The 22,570-nt window shown below is 36.8% G+C and overlaps 1 protein-coding gene across 1 annotated transcript in view; it reads right to left on the bottom strand.

The window, feature by feature from the left end:
* Positions 1 to 22,570, bottom strand: part of LOC120463065 (uncharacterized) — an 80,601-nt gene that overhangs the window by 10,946 nt on the left and 47,085 nt on the right. Inside the window, 3 exon segments of the mRNA XM_089128874.1 lie at positions 3,943 to 3,989; positions 10,179 to 10,340; positions 11,460 to 11,633. Of these exon segments, the coding sequence (XP_088985000.1) occupies positions 3,943 to 3,989; positions 10,179 to 10,340; positions 11,460 to 11,633 (383 nt within the window).

The raw sequence follows: 22,570 nt of genomic DNA, 5'->3' as shown, positions 1-22,570 counted from the left end.
GACAAAAATTGCAACAAATGACGGAATTTGCTTCTGCCCATTTGAAAGAAACCCAGAAAAGGCAAAAGACATGGTATGATAGGAAGGCGAAGTCGCGGTCTTTCGAGCCAGGTCAGAAAGTTCTCGTGATGCTTCCTACATCCGAAAATAAACTTTTGGGTAAATGGCAAGGGCCGTTTGAAGTGACTAGAAAAATAGGAACCACTACTTATGAGATAGGGACCCCAGGCCAGGCACGATCGCATCGGGTGTTGCATATTAATTTGTTGAAGAAATGGTGCTCGCAGAGTGAGAACGCAGTTGTTAATTTGATCCGACTCGTGAAAGATGAGGAGGAGGCGGAAGAGCAATATTTACCTGGTAGTCAATCGTTGCTGCAAATTGACTTTGAGAACAGCGAGCTCAAATTGAGCAATTGTGTGATCCAGAGCTGTTTAAAAACCAGCCAGGCTATACCACAATTACGACGCATAAAATAGTGCTTAAAGAAAATGCACGTCCGAAACGCATGAGTTATCGCATCCCTGAACGTTTGCTGACCGCTTTTGAAGAGGAAGTAAGGTTGATGCAGCAAATGGGCATAGTGGAATCGTCAAAAAGTGAATGGTGCAACCCGGTGGTATTGGTGCCAAAAAAAGATAATACCCTCAGGTTTTGTATCGATTTCCGCTATTTAAATTCTGTCTCCAAATTTGATTCGTATCCTATGCCTCGTATTGAGGAGTTAGTTGAAAAACTCGGAAAGGCTAAGTTTATTAGTACCATCGATTTAAGTAAAGGATACTGGCAGGTGCCTCTGGACTTGGAGTCGCGAGAGCTGACCGCTTTCCGTACACCGAGGGGGCTAATGCATTTTCGGGTGTTACCGTTCGGCTTGCACGGGGCACCCCCGACTTTTCAAAGATTGATGGATACGGTATTGGAAGGTTTAGGAGAATTTGCGGCGGCTTACTTGGACGATGTTGTGATATTTAGTACATCCTGGGAGAATCACCTTCAACATCTTCAAGCAGTTTTTCAACGAGTTAAAAATGCTGGCTTAACCATTAATCCAGCAAAATGTTCATTAGCTAAAACCGAGACCGAGTACTTGGGGTACGTATTGGGGAATGGAGTTATTAAGCCTCAAGTGCAGAAAATCCAGGCAATTCAATCCTGTCCACTTCCAGCTACAAAAAAACAAATTAGATCATTTCTTGGTTTAGTCGGTTGGTATCGGAAATTCATTCCCCATTTCTCAACCATCGCGGCACCATTAACCGATTTGATTAAGAAGACGAATGCTAACAAAGTGCAGTGGACTGCGCCCGCTGAAGAAGCATTTCGTGAGCTAAAAGGGGTGCTGAGTAATGAACCCGTTTTACGAAGCCCTGATTTTGAAAAATCATTCGTTCTTCAGACAGACGCGTCCGATTTAGGGTTGGGAGCTGTCCTGATGCAGGAAGAGCCCGGAGGAATGCATCCTGTGGTGTATTTGAGTCGGAAATTGTTTCCCAGAGAAACTAGATATTCTGTGGTGGAGAAAGAATGTTTAGCGTTAAAATGGGCTCTCGACTCATTGAAATATTATTTGCTTGGCCGAGATTTTGTAATCGAAACAGACCATAAAGCTTTGAAATGGTTGAATAGAATGAAAGACACGAATTCTCGCTTGACCCGATGGTTTTTATCTATACAACCTTTTCGCTTTACAGTGAAGCATCGGCCGGGGGTCGAAAATATAGCAGCCGATTTTCTTTCTCGCTCACCGTGCGAGAATGCATAGGTAGGGGGAAATGTGATGGCTAAGGCCACACTAGAATGAACATTTGCGTTGGTTCTAGTTTATTTTTATTTTTTTTTTTGTATGTAAGAATGTATATTTTTGTTTGGTCTAATGAATTAATGTTCTCTGTTTTGGTTTATTTATGAATTTCTTTGCAAGTAATTTGTTTGCTTGAATTTAATTTACCCATACCTTGGAACTGAAAAGTTACATTGTCTTTGCAGTGGTTTAAACATCAAGGAGTAACAAAATCTACTACCATTTATTTCTAGAGTGCACGCTAGAGTAAATGAAAGAACCACAACCAAAATATGGGTTTAAAGTTTTATTTAAGTTGGTTATATGTTTCTTACCCTTGGTTTCGCCGGGATCCATGACTGCAGCATGGAACGGTTTGGAATAAAAAGGGTGCGGCCTTTTCCTGGTGTCCTTTATATAGCTCATGGAGGATCATGGGAAATGTAGTTTTAGGACCATAGGGGTTGGGTTGTGTGTTAATCCACATGTGTTTAAAGGAGGTGTTTATGTATGAATGTGTAAGTGTATTTTCTTTATTGCTTTATGGTAAATGTTATTCTTATGTTCATTCAGGTCCGTGTATTGTTGTATATATTTTCCCCCTTTTTTATGTTTAATGTAATGGAATGAGAAGTCTTGTGATTTACCCCTGTAATTATCCAAATGGTTTGTTCTGGGTTGTTAAAAGTGCTTCCATGTCTGTGGCTGAGTTAGTTCTGGTGTGGGATCCCTGGTGAAACATCTGAGACCCAGAACTCAGTAATGTGCTGTGGTTGCCTCATTTATTAGTTTGTTTGTGTTATTTTGTTTTTTCCCCTTTGGTTTTTGCACAATGTCGGGTCAACCCTCAATTGTTACCATCAAATAAATGACCCTTTATTGACTCCACGAATGTCTCCTGAAAATTTAATGGAAAGAACCTGACAATAGTGCAATTTGAAAAAGTCGGCCAGTCAGGAGGATCCACAAAAGCTGGGTAACGTTACTGCTGCCCATGATGGGCACTTGATGCAGACAGTACGTTACGTTGCTCCAGCTTCGTCTCTCACGGACAGACGGAGCCCAGTAAGCCCGCAGACTGCTCTCGCATCGATGGCCTGTCACCGACATTATTTGACGGCTCTCTAGTCCAGAATCGGAGAGTCGACCTACAGCATGCCAGTCGTCAAAGTTGCCATATTCTCCATAAATGTTAAAAGAAATAACAAAGTCGCTCATTGTTGTATTTAGGCTATAGTAATGCGTTAGATCTAACGTTAGATGTTTGTTTTGATAGAGTGTTTGACTGCCTGTTGCTATGGTTACTCAGCTGTTGTAGGCAGCGCATTTATTTATTAATTTCGAATGGTAAACAGGCAGTTTCACCAGAACTACTTTACTAGGTGTCCTCTATCACTTTTTAACGGACACCCTGCAGCCAATCAGAATCGAGTATTCACCCAGACCATGGTATAATGTGAATGTAAATCACTGGAGAATGGACACAGAAAAAGTGTTTTCTCATCCTCACGTCTACAAGAGTCAGCAAGGAGTGATGCAGCTTTTGATATGATGTAAGAATGGTTCTGTTAACACACGAGTTAGGACTGGGATACGCCAATTCTAAGCAAATTTTTTTTTGCTTAGAATGAGTTTTGCTAATTTTATCTCCCTGCACTTTGTTAAATTGGTCTTCAAATGCCTAAATAACGCCGTGTTGTGAATTAGCTTTAGCTAAAAACAAAAACTCCTCTAAAGAAAATCTCCAAAATGTTGTGTCTCTTTGCTGAAGACATTTCAGAGACAGAACAGGAGAGCGGACACACTTCACGACTGGCTGAAACTGAACTGAACACACTTACAGAGTTTCCAAGTGACTTTAAACACCGACTGTGAACAACGACTGAACGCAACTGTCTCTAACTCGGCGTGTTCGAATGATCAGTCGTAAGGATCAAATTACATTCATAATCGGCCTCACAGTCGTTAACTGTGTCACGGCTTAATGAAGAACGAAAAATAACTTCGCCACGAGTATATTGGGACTTTAAGGCCCTGTGTGTGTGTGTGTGTACACTAATAATAATAATAATAATAATAATAAGTTTAATAGCATTTTGCTTTCTCAAGCCAATATAACAACAAAACACCAACAACTAAAACTGTGTTTGTGGACTTACATTTGCGTGGCCCTGCTAACATCCAGATCTCTCCTCCGTGATCCACACTAGAAAACAACCACACACACACACACACACACACACACACACACACACACACACACACACACACACACAGTATGTTTCATTATATTAGTGAGGACATTACATAGATCATTGATTTTATATCAGGTTAATGCTATTTTCTACGGCCTGAAGCCTCACTCCCAAACAGAAACAAACACTATATTTAAGATTTATTTATCTTATATTACATTTTTTAACTAATATTTTTATACATTTGGCCTTCACATAACCAAACCTGTTTTGGACTAAACCGCTCACTTCATATGGATGAGTTTTACGATCTCTTTATGAACTTTTTGAAGCTTTAAAGTGTCAGTTGCGCAGACTGTCTATGGAAGGACAGAAAGCTCAGATTTCATTAAAAAGATCTTCAATTATGTTCAGAAGATGAACAAAAGACTTACCTTGTAACAACACGAGGGCGAGTGATCAATGACAGAATTGTATTTCTTTTTTTTTTTTTTTGGTTGAATTAACCCTTTAATTTGATCCAAGCTCGTTTGTATGAACTGTGAACTAACCCTTTAAATCATATTTTTGAAATAGGGCTGTCGCGGTGAAGGAGTTTCCCTTGCTCTAATCTTTAGTGGTTGTAATCAATAGCTTGATTTGCGGTATTATTGCCATTTATTGATTTATTTGCTGCTATATAAATAATAGTGTTATGATGTGGTCAGCATTTACAAAAAAATTACGCCATATTCAGTAACCAATGTAACCGAAACTAAACAGAGTTGAAAGAGGAAGTGAAGTAAACAGAAAAGAATGTAAAAACTCAGCTGACCAGCAATGAGTCACTCATATCTGAACACTTTAACTCTTTGATTGTGGAGTCAAATAAACTCCCAGGAGAGTTAATTTAACACTGGAGTTTTTGCTGTGTAGGAGAACATTCTTGCTTTAACACGTCACATTACAAGAATGTTTTATAAAATGGACTCCATCATCTCAGGCCTCAATGATATCCTCAAAACATTTAGCGAACGTTGATTTGATAATGTTCCTCCTTTGTTATTATGGAACATTGTATAATCTTTTATCTCAACAACTTTCCCAAAACATCCTCAAAATGTTACAGTTAAAACGTTATATCTTAGTTCACATTTAACTTTATAGAAACATTATTTGAAATGAGAAAACATCCTTAAAACCTTTGAACATTTCTTTAAAACATTTACCAAATAGGGAATGTTAGCCAATGTTCTGAGAACGTTCCCTGCTAGCTGGGTAATTCAATGCAAAGTAGTACATAGGCTTCATTATTCTAGCCCTCCATCTCCTCTAATAAATGTGAATCTGCCGACGGCTGTCTGGGACATCTCTTCTGGTCATGCCTGAAGCTTTATGAGTTTTGCAGCGAAATCATCAGATTGTACTCTAAGCCATATTCTTGTGACCTCTCCCTGATCCAGCAATTGCTGTTTTCAACTGGTCTAGCTCACTTCATGGCTTTGGCCATCGAATTTAAAAAGCCGTCCAATATTGAGGGCTCTATCTTGCACCCGCCGCAAATGACTTTGTCCACTGACGCATTTATCATTCCTATTTTGTACCCGCTCCACAGACGCATGTCGGTAAACTAGGAAATGAACTTGCGCTCCCTGGGCGGATCGGCGCAAAAAGGAGGCGTGTTTCGGCGCAAACATTCCCTGGTGATATTTTACACTTCCAGAAAACAATTAATGTGATATGGCTCAGCTGGTCAGTGAACTACGGCTCTTCGTCACAACAAAATCTCCAGTGTTAAATAAACACTCCTGGGAGTGTTTATGAGTCCACACTCGAGTGTTAATGTTAATGAGATAATTAAGTGATCAAATGAGTGATCATTGAGCATTATTGAAGACACCTAAAGCAGAATTACAAGGAGAAAACCTAACTTTCAGGTCACCGTTATGGAGGTGAGTGTTTGCTTTAGTTGGGCTCTTGATCCTTTCATTATTAACTTTATATTTTAATTGGCTGTTGCATCTGAGTTACACCTGCCAGATGAATAAAGAGACAGTTTATAATATGATGGTGTTGGTTATATTATGACATTCATCATTTGAAATATGTTTGTGGTTAATTTAGTAAGTCGCAGCATAACTGAGATTCTGCATAAATATCCAGAATGTTAGATATAATATAATGGATTTCTACAAGTTGTTTAAAAAAAATAAAAAACTTTTTTATAGGCACACATAAACCTCAAGATTCAGTCAATTCATCTCAATGATGATGATGAGCAGAATATTCAATTAGGAAAAGTAAATTACATAGACAATTCAGATCATAATTTATTCATACCGCAATGCATGATGGGAGCCATTAATGAGTTGTGATTGGTGGCAACAAGGATTATTAATGTCACCACGGTTGAGATACACAGGCTGATTACTGATGTCTGTGTTTCTGGATAAAGATGAAAGTGATTTGATCAGAATAGTTTTTATTAAATATTTTAGGTTATAAGAAAAATACGGATATGCTGCACAATCACTAAACTGTTACTAACAAGTTAAGCCCATTCATCTGAAAAGTTTCATTTTTCAGATCATGACATGGTTATGTCAAAACATAACCAACAATATCAGATCACAGTTTTCTTTGTTCATTTCACTGTTATAAATCAATAACAGCAGACAAACACAGGTTAACATGAAAGTATAAGGATCAATAGTCCAACTAAAGCAAACACTGATGATCACCATAATGGTGGTTTACAATTTTAGATTTTCTCCTTCGGTGATTCTGCTTGTTAACATCAGGTGTCTTCAATAATGCTCAATCATCACTCAATTAATCACTTAATTATCTCATTAACTCTAACACTCTTGAATGTTAATTTAACACTCATATCTGCATCATATCTTCCATCTGAAAGCAGGTGAAGGTGATTTACTACTAATCAAGGAACCGGCTTTACTGATTAGATGCGCATAACAATATTGTGCGATATATCGCCCAGCCCTACATATATGCACAAAACTTTTGCTATTTTTTTTTCTAAATGTCGATAAAAAATATTGCGAAATGACGGCGTTTCCATTAATGATGTTATGCGACTAAAACATCGAATTAGTCATTCCAAAAATAATGGCAACGGACGTTGGTAGGTAGGCTATATCAAAGCCGCCGCACTAGACATTATTATTATTATTATTAATGGAAGGAGACGTGGTGTGTTATCCAAACATTAATGGCAGGGAAAGACAGGGATCCTGGGTGTTTCTCCCTCATTTCTGCCCCGAGGTCTTGATTGTGGCATTTCTTTGAGGTTTTGTCCAGTTGGCTATTCCTTGTTTCTTTTATGAATTTAAAAAAGAACTCTGCCTCGTAAACGGTCAGTGTACTTTTGTGTTCATTCGTTTCCCCTTATTTAATACGTAGGCCTAATTGCAAAACGGAAAATGAACGGTTGTTGTATTTTTAAAACGCAAAGTTGAACACCAAAATTTGAATTCGAACTGTACACCAAATGCTGCGCAAAAGTATATATATAAACGAATTTTCAGATATGTGTTTGATTTTTTGCCCCTTTATTAAATATTTAAAATATTTCACAAATTAATATGGTAAATATATAGATTTGGTTTTCTGAGGCCAAATTAGAACCTGGAAATTATATTTTCCCCGCAACTACAAATGAGAAGAGCCATAACCACAGCCTACAGAAAGGTGAGTTATAGGCTGTAATAAATGTGTCTGAAAAAATAACAAGGCATTTTAATTGTTTATTATGAAACTATTGGTTTCTAAATCAGATTCGGCTAAAAACATATCTCCATCTCCGGATGCACCTGAGAGAAATGCATAATTACGTAGTCAAAAGATATTAGCTTTCGATTCAAATTTGTTCGTTTTAAATTGGACATTTAAAGCTTTAGTCTACAAAGGTTATATTGTTTCAGTTCTCGCGCTCCAGTTCACGGAGATCATGAAGCGCGCCTGATTGTTTAATTTATTTTACAAAAGCACAACGTTTTCTTGTTATTGTGAGTTTATGCAAATAAATGTATTTGCGAATAATGTATTATTATTTTCTGTATGACCAGAAATGAAAGAGTATTTTAAGTTGTTTCCACTGTTGATAGAAAACTGCAAGTGTTCGCATGGGCGTCTCACAGCCATCCAGTGCGAGCTCCACACTCCGCACAAACACTTGGATATGCGTATAAATATGCATGTTGTGTTGTGTTTATTTGTGCTTAGTTCCTTTTTTGGATAAAGGCGTCTTCTACATATGTAGGCTAATAAAATGTTACAATAATGATGATGATTATTATTATTATTTGAAGACACGGACCCAAAACACACAAAATGTCGCATTGCAGTTTTGTGAAATAATCCTTTCTCGAGTTTTTGCGAAATTGACATGTTTCCATTGTGCGGATTTTCAATTGGCAATTTCAATTTGAAGGGTAATGGAAACGCCCCTACTTTAACTGCTCTGTCCTTACCACTGTGTTTTATTTCTATAAATTAATTTCATTTCAAATGTGGTCCAACCAGTTATTAAAGGTGTTAAAAATGAACTCCAGTGTGTCTGTATCTCGAGCATGCGGCGCGTACACAATGGTTAACCAAGTATTAACCACTAAGGGCCTCGGTTAAAAGTTAATGAAAAACTTGTATGAAATACAAAAACATAATATGTAAAATAAAAAATATATATAGAAAACTGATCGATTTCTACCAAATCCTATCATATAGGGATGCGCCGATCCGATACTCAGGATCGGTATCGGCTCCAATACTGCCATTTTTGTCGGATCGGGTATCGATCAGATGAGGCCGAATCAAATCCGATATAGTGCGTATACTATTCTGTGTTATTGTTAAGTCCCACAAAAGGCACAAAAATATTCTAAAGTACCATAAAGTTTTCGTGTACTGTATTATAAGTGTTCTGAAGCCATTATGTAAGAAATAAATTAATATTTAAGTCAATAAATTCAAAATCACGTAAACTTTTCCCTCCGTTGCGGCTGTCAGTCATTCTCCATTCAGTGTTCAAACAGCGCATCGCATTCGGTTACAGTCAACGATGAAACTATCTTCAAGATGATTCAATGTTAATATTATTATACTTGATCTGTAGATAAAGGTCTATGGTTTTGCATAAAGCAACTTTATCTTGATGGACTTTATTGCTGTAACTTAATCGTGTTACTTTCTGCCGGGTGTCGGACGCTGTCAGTTAGATCACAACACTAGAGTCAGAGCTCTATAATTGTTCTTCACGCACACATTAACTGAAATTTAAAACCGTTAAAAGAAAAGGTATTGCATAGATAGATAATGTATAATCCACTCTCCATCAATATGTATTTCCTTTGTGCTTTGAACTTCTCAATGCAGACTCGACACGCTGCGCTGTTACTCCATGTGGCTTCAAGCGCATCATTCTCCGCTCGGGATGCGCATAAGCGCTTTGTGCCGCACTGTATTGAAGCCTTTAATATCATAATGCAGTGACACAATGACAGATTATTAATTGCCTTTCTTGGTCTGTCCTATCTATCATATGTTGCTGCCTTGTTAAACAGCTGTGCTATACATTTAAAACATGTTGTCTCAATTATATAGTAGCCATGGCTATATCTAAAATAATTTATCTTTTTGATTTTTGTTATCTTGTTTTTCAATAATGTATTTTACAACAATACAAAGAGCAATGTGTATTATCCACTAATCTAGTTTATAATAGCATTTTTGTCATGGATTATGATCATATTTTTTTTATTTGTTGTTTATCTTTATAATGAAGTTGTCTGTATTAGGTAGATTGTGTTTAACACACAAAAGAGTGATTATCAGTTCAACACAGAGTTATAGAAATTCTACTTGATAAAAAAAAAACTCCACTGGTATTGAATCAGTATCGGTAGATACTCAGAATTTTTGGTATCGGATCGGTTCTGAAAAAGATGGTATCGGAGCATCCCTACTATCGTATACCCCCAAACACTTGAAATATACGACATGTGTAGCATCAAACGATCCTGATACTTTTGCTTATTTTTTAAAAGCTTGATGCTGACTGCTATTCTCTTCCAATGTGTGAATGAGCGCGAGCAGTAATTTTCTTTTTTAATTCTCCTTTTGTGGTCCGAATAAGAAAGAAGAGCTAACATCATTAAAACAAGGTTGAGTAAATAATTAATTCATTTTCATGATCAACATACTTGAGTTTGTCCAGATGTGTGAGTGTTTCAGAGAGCAGCTTCACTCCTGAATCTCCTGGGTGATTGTAGCTCAGGTCCAGCTCTCTCAGGTGTGAAGGGTTTGAACTCAGAGCTGATACCAGATCAGCACAACCTTCCTCTGTCACCATACAGCAAGATAATCTACAACAACAGTAAATGTTCATGTTAGTATGCTTCATTTTTACAAATGTTTCATATATTTTTTCTAGAATTTGTGATACAGCAGCAGGGATGCAGGATATGGGAATACTGAGGGTCCTGCAGCACCCCTTATACAGGACTATAAATACAACACTGCAAAAAGTTTTTAGAAAAAATATCAATAAATCTGTGTTCTAAAATGTTCTAACCAATGTGGTTTAGTTAGGGGAGGATGACATGACCAAAATCTAATATCACGATATGAGTCATTTTAATTCATAATAACAATATAATAAACAATATACCGGTAGCTATTTTTACTTTTAAAGGGTCCTATTATTCCCTTTTACAAAGTCTTGATTTTGTTTTTGGGGTGTACTAAAATATGCTTTTATAATTAATTGTTTAAAAAAAAGCATTTTTTCCCCCATATTTTACATTATTACAGTACCTCTCCCCCAGTCTGGCCCGAACGTGCCGTTTATCGATAATATGAATATATATCTTGCCTTAGTAAAAAAAAAACAAAAAAAAAAAAACACACACACACACATATATATATATATATATATATATATATATATATTCTGGGAGATTCTGAGAGAAGAACAATAAAAGACGTCACATTGTCAGTTTGTTTTGATATCTGTTCTTGTCTGGGTTTGGTTAAACTGTGAATTAGTTCCCTTCTATCTTTCTCCACCCCCTGCCTTTTTGTTTCAATGGTTTCTGATTTGATTTGAGTTTCAGTTCAGCTTTGTCTCATTAATTAGTCTCATTAGTTTCCCTGTTTTCTGTCTATTTAAGCCTTGTGTGTCTTTCGGTTCTTTCTCAGTTCTACATTGCCCTGAGTTATTTTTTTTCTGTTCTTGAGATTATTTAGTGACTTTGAGTTTGTTTTTGAATAAAGCTGCTGCACTTAGATCCTGTTTCATCTCTGCTGCAACCACTGTGTAACATACATCTTCTGAAGAAACCCCAATTACTTTCAGGCAATACTGTTAATGTGGGACACTTGTTTTGCCAAAGTGGAATACCTCATATTTCTTCTTAAAAATTCTAGACAGGGAACTGTACTTGAATATTAACATATTGAATGAATACATGTATAGGTCAAACCTCAGTATGTTGAGTTGACAGTTTGGACTCTTCAGTCCCGTACAGAGCAGCTTCACTCCTGAATCCTGCAGGTCATTGTTACTCAGGTCCAGCTCTCTCAGGGGGGATTTTGGGGATTGTAGAGCTGAAGCCACAATTTCACAGTGCTGATCAGTGAGATTACAGGCTGTTAATCTGAAAAAGAAGAACTAATAGTATTAATTTGCTTGAAAATGCATGTACAGTACAATTTGTACAGTATTATGCTTGTGAATACAAATCCATAAATTACTCATTAAAACGAATAACTAATTCTTAGAAATTATGTTCATATAGGGCTAGGTAACATGGGCGAAACTTTTTTTTTGGCTGAAAGGCGTTATACTATATATACACACATATATATATATATATATATATATATATATATATATATATATATATACACTGCTCAAAAAAATAAAGGGAACAATTAAACAACACTTAAAAGTAAAAACAAGAAAAAAGTATTTAATAAGATTATTTCATTAATTCAGAAATATGTGTCACAGTCCTCCGTCTGCACCAGTCTGTCTTGTCTTCAGCACTACACTTCCCAGGATCACCTCGTCACCCTATCCTGTGTTCACTCCCTAATCAGCCACCTGTTCCTCGTCTTGATCATCTGTTTCACCTGTTTTCACCCCATTATGTCTGATTCATCTGTGTATTTAGTTCCCTCAGTTTACTCTGTCATGGTCGGTCGATGTCTATTGTTTGCTTGTTGTTAGCTCGTGTGGTGCCCCTGTTCCTGTCTTCCTGCCTGTTTATACATTAAAAAACCTGTTCCTTACCAAGATTCCGGACTCCTCGTTCCTCTGCCTGAACCACACCGTGACACTATGATGTGTTATTTTAGTGTTCCCTTTATTTCTTTGAGCAGTGTATATATATATATATATATAAATATATATATATATATATATATATATACACACACACACACACATACATACATACATATATATATATATATATATATATACAGACACACACACACATACATACATACATACATACATACATACATATATATATATATATATATATATATATATATATATATATATATTCTACTTTTTAAAGAAATTTCGGTCCCACTTTATATTAAGTGGCTTTAAGTACTATGTACTTACATTGAAATTAATAATTTGATATAATGGACTAATTGTGTATATACATGCTTTTACATTGTATTTATTTTTTGAAAATACCTGCATGTAATTACAGCTGTAATTAATAAATGTAATTACATTTGTAATTACATTTGTAATTACACAGTTGACCCTCCCCTTACACCTTAACCGACCCATACAACCACACCTTGCCTAACTTTACCCGTATCACACCTCAATAGCAACAAAAGTGTTTTACAATACAACCTGAACAAAATAAGTACATTGTACTTATTTTTCGATGTAAGTACATAGTACTAAAAGCCACTTAATATAAAGTGGGACCGAAATTTCTAAATAAAATAAAAAGTTATTTGAAGAGTTCAGATGCAAAAGCCTCTAAATGCCATTTGAAATTTTCTTCTTTAATGATGATTTTTATCAAACTTGTATATTTAAGTTCAGTAATTTCACTTAAATAACAATTAATAGGTAATTATCATTGCCATTTAAGTGAAATCACTGAACTTAAAAATATAAGCTTGATAAAAATGATCATTCTAGAAGAAAATTTCAAATGGCACTTAGAGGCTTTTGCATCTGAACTCTTCATTTCACATACTGCCCAATTTTATGTTCTATGTTCATGTTGAAGGCTATGAAAACAATAGTTAATTTAACAACGTAGGCTATGCTATATATACACATATATTCTGCAAAAAAAAAATTCAATCTAACATGGTAACAACATTACAACCTAAAAACCTAAGAAGCTAAATTCACTGCAACTGAAAATAAATTATAAAAGACTAAATGGTTACTGTTAAGAGACACACATTTACTCATCTGAGCTTCTACTATCTGAACAATTACAATAGTTTACATATGATTACTCCATTACAAGTCACTTTACAGTCTTTTATATATACAAATACATTTACTTCTACATATTCTACAAGTCCTACATATAGCATATTAGCATAATATTCTTATGCGATCAGGTTGTGCTCCAGTGATGTAAAAAGTCGTTCAGTGCTATTGTCCTTATAACTTAATTTTAAAAACTATATTTATTCAAATAAATTAACTTATTTTTCTTTCTTTGTTTTTTGAGTTTTCAAAAAGTAAAAAAGTGTGAATATTTTCGTAACCTAATATTTTCTATAATAAAATTAATTTAATTGGACTTCACAAAAAATTTATTTCACAAAACTCATTTTAAAAGTTTATATCAGACGTATCAGACGTGAAAAGACACGACCCGCCCACTACCTGCAGCAACAGAAGAACAAGCCCGGGCAAATTCTTCATTCTCGTCTGTTCCAGAAGTTTATTTGAACAAGGTTTTTTACGGAGCCGGATAATACTTCACGTACCTCATGTAAGTAACTCTTTGTATTGTTAAAATTGAGATTTTACCCTAATTAACGTCTTTCTGCTGCACAATCGCTCTGTCGAAGAGCACCAATTTCGAATGTGCTCTAATGTTAACGTTACCTCAAACAGTTTGTTAACTTGAGCCACACAACTTACTGTATTAATCTACGTGTGTGTGCGCGTTGTATACGTAATGTTATCTTTGAGTGATAGTTTAATGTTTCAGAGGTGTTTGTAACTTCTTCATAAACATTGAGTCCACTGCTAACGCTGTCGAAGTTACGACAGACGCACGTAGCCACAGCTAAATTTTAGCTAAGTTAAGTGATTACTGATTATCGTCGGTTGGAGATGAATGTAAATATGCCAGTGCAGCAGTTACTTTAACGAGTACACAATCTAACCAAAAACACATCGATGAGGGAGTACCCATTTGCAACTATGAGTGTGGGCACTGTTAGCTAATGTGGATTAGCATATAGCCTGAAATACACCCACACCGCCCGCGGTTAACACACCTCAACGGTGGTGCTCAAGGTGCAGGCCCATTTCTCCTCATCCAGCGTGCTTTACACGTGTTTGTCTTAACAGGAAAACTTTGTATTTGACTGTGGCACATTCACACATCTCACACCAACACACTTTGCAGTCATTCCAGTTGTTCCACTAATATTTTGGCAAGAGAGGTTAACTTACAAGTATTTAAGGCTATCTAACCATCACAATTAGTCAAAAGCTGTTTTATCATGGTAAAGCATAGTTAAGGCAATTATCCGGCATAGTTCCTCTTTCACAAAATTGTATTTTATGCATTTGTATTTTACTCATAACCCAAATTTCATATTTATATTGCTCTTTAATTATTTGGTACAGATGTCTAACTTGATATATTTATATTAATTTTGTGGATGCATTTAAAAAATACTTAAGAGAGAACAGTAGTAGACATGATGTTTCAGATTATTTTCAAAAATTCTGTGATGAACTAAAGTTAACCATTCTTGTCTTGTCCAGCAGGATAATCTTCATTTGTATTTTAAGTGCATTTTTTAATGGATTTTATCAGGCTTGTATTCAAAAGGCTAGATAAACTAACTTTATTTATTTTTATTGGCAGATGGGATGGCCCTGTAAATTGTGCAACACTGTGGTACCAGGAAAGAGGGACATTTTAAAGCATTATAGACTGCATCTATGTCTGCATGATGCAACATGAGCATCTATGTCTGCCGTGAGCCAGATGCAGTAGGAATCATCATTGAGGGAATACCAGTCCTTACCAATCCTGGAAACCTGGCCAAAGCATGCTGCTTCCTGCTTGGGTTGACATTTGCACTTAATCTTGAGTATCCATCCAAGCTTTCCAAAACATTTGAGGTGTTTCAAAGGCTTTTTGTGGGACTTGACACACTGCGCCCAAAACCAAGCCCCAAGTTCATGACCCTGAAAAACAAACTACTTGCCTAGGCACTCAGACATGACTGTCACTGCACTTGTGAACAGCTGTTTTCTTTGTCTGTTCAACATCATTGCAGATTGGACATAATGAGTGTTATGTCCAATATAACATTGGTCCAATATAACTGAATGGGACATTCAGGGTGTTGTAATGGTTTATCCTTGTCATGTTTTATCTGCACATGCACAGGTCATACTTCCTAGTGTAAAAAAGTAATTATATTTTATACACACAAAATAGACCTGCTGTTAAGCTGCTCTTTAAAAACTGGTCAGTAGGTGAGATCAGTGAGATGTTTGACTAAAGATGTTTCAAAATATTCACACACGCTGTGAAGGTATTATGCCAAGTTGAGGTCAGATGGTCATGCTTGTGACCTGTAATGTTAGTGTTAAAATGTTTCAATGTTGTGCTCACACAGTTCACTTCAAAATGAAAATTCTGTCATTTACTCACCCTCAAGTGTTTTTAAACCTGAATGAATTTCTTTCCTCTACAGGACACAAGGAAGATGTTTGAAGAACATCAGTATCCAAACAGTTAACTGGACCCATTGACTTCCATATTAGAAAAAAATAAAAAGACTACGGAAGTCAATGGGGTCCATTGACTTAACTGTTTGGTTACTGACATTCTTCAAACATCTTCCTTGTGTCCAGTAGAAGAAAGAAATTCATACAGGTTTAAAACAACTTGAGGGTGAGTAAATGATAACAGAATTTTCATTTTGAAGTGAACTATCCTTTTGAAGTGTTTTACTAACCTACTATTTACAAGCAGCTTGAAGCTGAGGTCATGTTTTGTTTAATACATGAATACAGAAGTTCTTGATTGGTTATACTATCCAGCTCATTCCCACTATTTGGATATGGCATGTGAATTGTTAGAAAAATAGCAAATGCCTGTTAACTTGATATTAAAATGTTTTAATATTATGTATGTACACAGTAAATACTGTGAAGGTGTTCTTCTAACCTGCACTTTATAAGTTGAGGTCATGATTTTTTTTAAATGCATGAATAGATGTTATTGATTAACACCATCCTGCTCATTTTGAATTTGGTTTGTAAATTGTTACTTAATTTTAAAATTTTGTAACATTATGTACACAGAACTGTACTGTGAAGGTGTTCCACTAACCTGCACTTTATTTGCTGAGGGCATGTTTTCTTGAATGCCTGAATACCAATGTTTACTGTCCAGCTCATTGCTACTGTTTTGGATATGGCAATGATTTAATAAATGTTGGAAATTGACACAGAAGCATCTATTTATTTGAAGCTATTTACACTTTCAAAACAAATAAAGGGCAAATTGATCAAAATTAATAAATCAGAACGTTATCTACTTATTTTTTTCATTTAAAAGTAACCTATTTTAATTAAGTCTAATGTGTATAAAATGACATTTTCTACATTGATAGTACTCAATTTATTGGCTTTTTCTGAAAATGCTACTTAATATTTTTGCATACATTGAAATTCACATTATTAAGTTGACTTTACTCAAAATATCAGTTAGTTCACTAAACTTGAAAAAAAATAGTTGGAAAATGTTGTCTTAATTTTATTGAGTTAGATCCAAGTAACAGTTTTAACAGTAAGTTTAACGTGCATTTTGGGAACACAACAGACACCAGTTATGCTTTATTTTCACTTCCTTTCACATAGCTGCATGATTTCCAACATTTCTGTGGACAACAGATTAGAATTTCACTAGATTTGTAATGAGAAGCATTTGCAAGCCTGTTTTCACAGAAACTGCAACCACAGCTGCTGTTTTTTTAACAAAAAATTAATACTAAAATTTAGTTGTTTACAATCCCCTGTTGTTAAAAAATTGTTTAGATAAACCAGATTAAAAACGTGTCATTTATACCAAATCACCGTATCAAGTCAGATTTACCTTTCTATTTTTTTTTCATAATCTTGCCTTTATTTTCACGCTGTGTTTCAGTAACATGTACTATAGGCTTCCATGAAACAGACAGTCACACATGTGTTGCTATTTATACAAGTATGCCCATTTCCTGAAGAAAATATTATAATAATTATCATCATTATTATTAATATTATTATTGTTTGGGTTCCTTTAACCTGAGTTTTTAAACTAATACATCAGTAATACAGCACCATTGTGACTGAAAAGTGTTGCACAACAAACTTTTTGTCAACGGTACCCTGCAACTAAACACATAAATACATATTGAAAATAACTTTCCAACTTGGAAATTTATACTGTGGTCTTTCTGAATCCTCAATTCTGATTGACTGAAAGTCAATGAAATTGATTTCCAGTCAGTCACCAGGCAGTTCCAGAAGCACATGCACACATTATACAGACAGTCACTCGCTCACACAGAGATGATCATGCACACACTGAAACATTAAAGAGCACACAAACTCTTAGGCAACACTATCCTGTGACTTGTATTAATATCAGAGAAGAAAGTACATGGGTTGTATTTTGTGTCGATTTTCTTAGTGTTGATTTCTCACAACTTGTGCATTTTCTGGATGAACCATAAACTGCAGCGCTAATAGATTCAAGGTCACGATTTTCATTAAATGGTTAGTTCACCCTAGTATTTCATGTTGGTGTGTGCAACGCACTCTTCCAGTCCCTCCCTATCAGTGATGCGCGGGTCAATGTATAAACAAACCGCAACCGACCGACGTTTTCAACTACCCGCCCGCAACTCGGACCGCAAAAAAAAGTAAAAAAAATATTGTACCCGACCCGCTTCCTGACCGAATTTTTTAAAAGTAGTAAATGCTCATCGGAGCGTTATTGGGCCATAGACGTGTAACAACACAGCATCGCAAGAAGACGTAGGCCTGGCCTACACATAACAAAGGCAAAGCCAGCACTTTGGTCATTATATTTCATTATTTCAGCAAATGTCTCCCACACTTTTACTCTTTCTATGTAAAGGACTCTATTTTGTGATGTTAGGTGGCTAGTCCACTACGGAACTCCGGCAAGAAGTATGACAGGAGACAGAAGACAGTTCAATTATTTATCTCTCCAGATGTGCCAGTATACATTTACAGCATTGGAATTGAGGTGGTAAACGTGTGGTTTAGTCTGAAATAAACAAATAAATATATCAGAATAAGTCTGAATACAGTTAACATAAATATTCACCTCAGTATACATTATTTAACATTATATATCTATATTGTCCACAGCGCGGTAAATGGCGCTAAACATATTCGCGGGAATTACACTGACATCACTCGCCTCAGAACACATTTATCAAGATATGAACAAAATAACAGCAATCAGATATACAGCTGCAACATTACTGTGTTAATATATCACTATAACAGCTAAAGATAAGGATAAATGAACTTACATTCATGCACGCACAGTTACCACTCGTTGAAGATGAAGATGCGGCAGAGACGAAACTGAAAGTAAACTAAACTGAGAATGCGCGAATGCACTCTACGTGCACTACAGCTTAATATACATTAAAGGGCTACAACCTATTACCATATAAGTATAAGGAATTTAGTACATTCTATTTGTGTATTTGCGGAGCTTCCACTCCCCAGTCTTCACCTGTTCTCTTGCCGCCTCCATCTCTGCAGACTGTAGTGATCATAGACATGGCCGGTTCGTGAACGAATCGTTCTTTTGAACCGGTTCATTTTAGTGAACCGGTCGAACCTACACTAAATCGAACGCACAGGGACAGCGGTTCTCGAATAGAACCGAGAACTGTTTAGACTGAGCTTGCGCGTGTTATCTTCGTGCCAGTTAATCAGCCAATAATGTGTAGGGCTGTATATTTCATCAAAAATTGTGTCTAGTACTAATACAAATGTTTAATTGGCATCTTTTTTCAAACGACCCGACCGACCGCGACCCGAATATCATTAAAAACATTTTTGGATGACCCGTAACTGCGGGTATACAGTATATGAGTCATTTCGGATCAACCCGCGCATCACTGCTCCCTATGAACATCTGTGTTTCTCCCAGGGGGGTAATCCATCGACCGGAAGTTGAAGCCTCGCGGGAGCTGACATCTTGTAGCAGAACTTCACTTGCGTTAGCATTCCCATTGACTCCCATTCATTTTGGCGTCACTTTGACAGTGAATAACTTTACATCTGAGGCATTTGAAGACCCCATTTGTCCTTTATTTATTTCTAAAGAAACACGACAATGTATAAATAGCTTCATTACCTTGTAGCTTATGTTATGGCCCCATAGAAGCAGTTTTAGTGAAAGTAGGCTAACGATTGCGTCATACCCACGCGACTCTCTTTTGCACAGTAGAGAGATTACCGTATGGACAGGAGAAGAAGCTCGCGCGCAATCGGGGAAACGTGGAGGCAAAATGACAAAATAATTAATCAGAATACCTAGCAGAATTGTCTCCTTCTCCTAGCTCATGGACAGCTCCTATTCACACTCTCCGCCTCTGCATGTTTCGGAAGGGAATTGTTCAGATTTCTCATGCCACAGTACTAGAAGACAGACGGGTCACTCACGTCACATCTACGTAGTCAAGCTCTGTTTGAGTCTGCGCGTCAGGGATGGAAGTGCTAAAAAAAAAATCGCCAAAAACGGGCTTCAATCGTCTCAATGGAGTTCAAATGAGATCGCTCTGTCCATTTCTTTTACTGTCTATGGTTTCTCCTCACGCACGCAGCAAATAAGCGGCAGCTGTCACGAGACAAACACTACCGCGAGACGGCTGCATGCGCGAGCACAAGTGATACTGTGTCTTTGGCCGACAAGCAGTAGTGGAGGGGAAATCCGGAGAGTCCGGACTTTTCCTGGTGGGCCGGTAGTGTTTCGAGGCCGCGAAGACCGGTCTGATATTTGTACTTTGCAAGTTCTTAGCAACACCATCCGGCAGCCTGTGCACAATATTCTCTGCAACGGTGATAGAATGAGGAACTGAATGAACTGAAGACGGTGCGCGAGCCGCAAAAGACCATGAAACTGATAGCAGCGAAAAAGAGCGCTCTGCTTGATTAAAAAAACAACAGATTTTAGTGCTAGATCTCTTATTTAATAGCAAAATAAATTAATTATCTGCTATTTAACTGGAGATGTTTTATTTATTTTTGTATTAGATGTAACTTTCACCCCAACTTTCATAGATAGCCTAGCATAAATAATTTGCAAGCTGCTAAAATAAAGCATACAAAACATAATAATTAAATAATTCATTACATTTATATAGCGCCTTTCTGGACACACAAAGTGCATTATATAGAGAGGAGAATCTCCTCAACCACCACCAATGTGCAGCATCCACCTGGATGATGCGACGGCAGCCATATTGCACCAGAATGCCCACCACACACCTATGGGGGTAGGATTGTTCCATTATTTAAAATAAATAGATCATGATCCACAAATAAACATAAAGAGATTCACAAAAATAAATCAAATTCGCAAATAAATAGATTAAGATCCACAAATAAATGTAAAGAGTTTCACAAAAAAATACAAAACTCACAAATAAATAAAATGAGATTTGCAAATAAAACTATGTATTTACAAATGTTTTTTATGCCACAAACAAAACTCTGCCTGGCATTTATTTGTTTGTTTGTTTATTTGTTTCAAGGATAGCCCCTTGAGATGAACCATCTCATTTTTGAGGGGGTCCCTTCTTTACTACAAACTGCTTTGTGAATCGGTTTCTGTGCATTTGTAAATCCCCTCATGCATTTGTGGATTTTGAAACACTTCTAGCGTCGACATGCAGACAAATCCACAAATAAGTGGACTCCACCCACCGTTTCCTCAAGCCAATCAGATCAAGCCACGCTGAGCTGACCAATCGTAGCACGTTCTCGCTACAACCAATCACGTTAGGCTTTACACTCGGGGCGGGACATGAATGTGATTCATTTTGAAGATATTTGCACCCTTGTATATCTACCTGGCGCTTCATTCAAATTGAGCTGTTTGTGTGGTTGCAACAACCTGTTTCCAGAAGGTTGCTGGAGTTTAATGCTTTTTTTATATTTCCATCAGGATTACACACAAATTATGATCACCATCCCCGAGCATAACACCCTCTACACCGGAACCAAGTGGCACGACAGCGCCTATTATCAAATAGCCCATTATATTCGTGATAATGTGGCTATACACTGGACTGGAGTAGACGCGGCGCAGCGCGACACGATGATTCATTGATAGTGAACGGATGTCCATTCTTCTTCTGAAGCATCGGCTACACGGAGGACACATCATTTGCATGGTTTGCTTTGTCCAGTGTAATGTTAGACAGACTCGCACGGGATAGACACAATGTAAGAAATGACAAAGCGGAGGATTTTGTCTTTAAAATTATAAAATAGCTAGAGATAGGACATAATAACTATTATGTAGAATACCAAATATCAGCCTAAATGACCATCACTGAAGATGTAACAGCATGTAGGATACTGGGGTTTTGAGTATATAATATTACATAATATATAACAACGTGGCCGTTATCTGATTGGCTTGAGGAAACGGTGGGTGGAGTCCACTTATTTGTGGATTTGTCTGCATGTCGACGCTAGAAGTGTTTCAAAATCCACAAATGCGTGAGGGGATTTACAAATGCACAGAAACCAATTCACAAATGCGTGAGGGGATTTACAAATGTACAGAAAGCGGTTCACAAATAAATGCCAGACAGAGTTGTGTTTGTGGCATAAAAAACATTTGTAAATACATAGTTTTATTTGATAGATTATCTATCTATAAACCTTTAAAGGCACTCTATGCAAGATCTGTACCTTAATATAACAGCTTCAAAGTCGTTTCGATGGTTAACAAAGTCATAGTAGGGCGAATCAGATAAGGAAAGCTTGGGGGGGGGGGGGGGACGCCGCCGGAAAAAACAGCCATGCAAGTTTGAGAGTGGCGCCCCTGACACAGCTCCCGAGAATCACAAAATGCTTTACGGCAACGACATCACACACATCAACAACAACATACTGTATGAAGCTACTTTCGCGCATTCAAGAAAACTCGGTCAGAAATGTCCAGAAAAAGGGAAAGAGAATCGGGCCGTGCTAGAAACCGGACAAGAGTCCACTTGGTCTGGCTTTCACTCGTTGGCGCGAGCTTAAAAGCAGCACTGGATTGTAACTGCGATGCTGACCTGCCAATCT

Source organism: Pimephales promelas, chromosome 3 (assembly GCF_988280905.1).
Source record: "Pimephales promelas chromosome 3, fPimPro1.hap1.1, whole genome shotgun sequence".
Classification (NCBI taxonomy): Eukaryota; Metazoa; Chordata; class Actinopteri; order Cypriniformes; family Leuciscidae; genus Pimephales; species Pimephales promelas.
The sequence above is the reverse complement of the archived record's forward strand: the minus strand, read 5'-3'. Positions and strand labels throughout refer to the sequence as shown.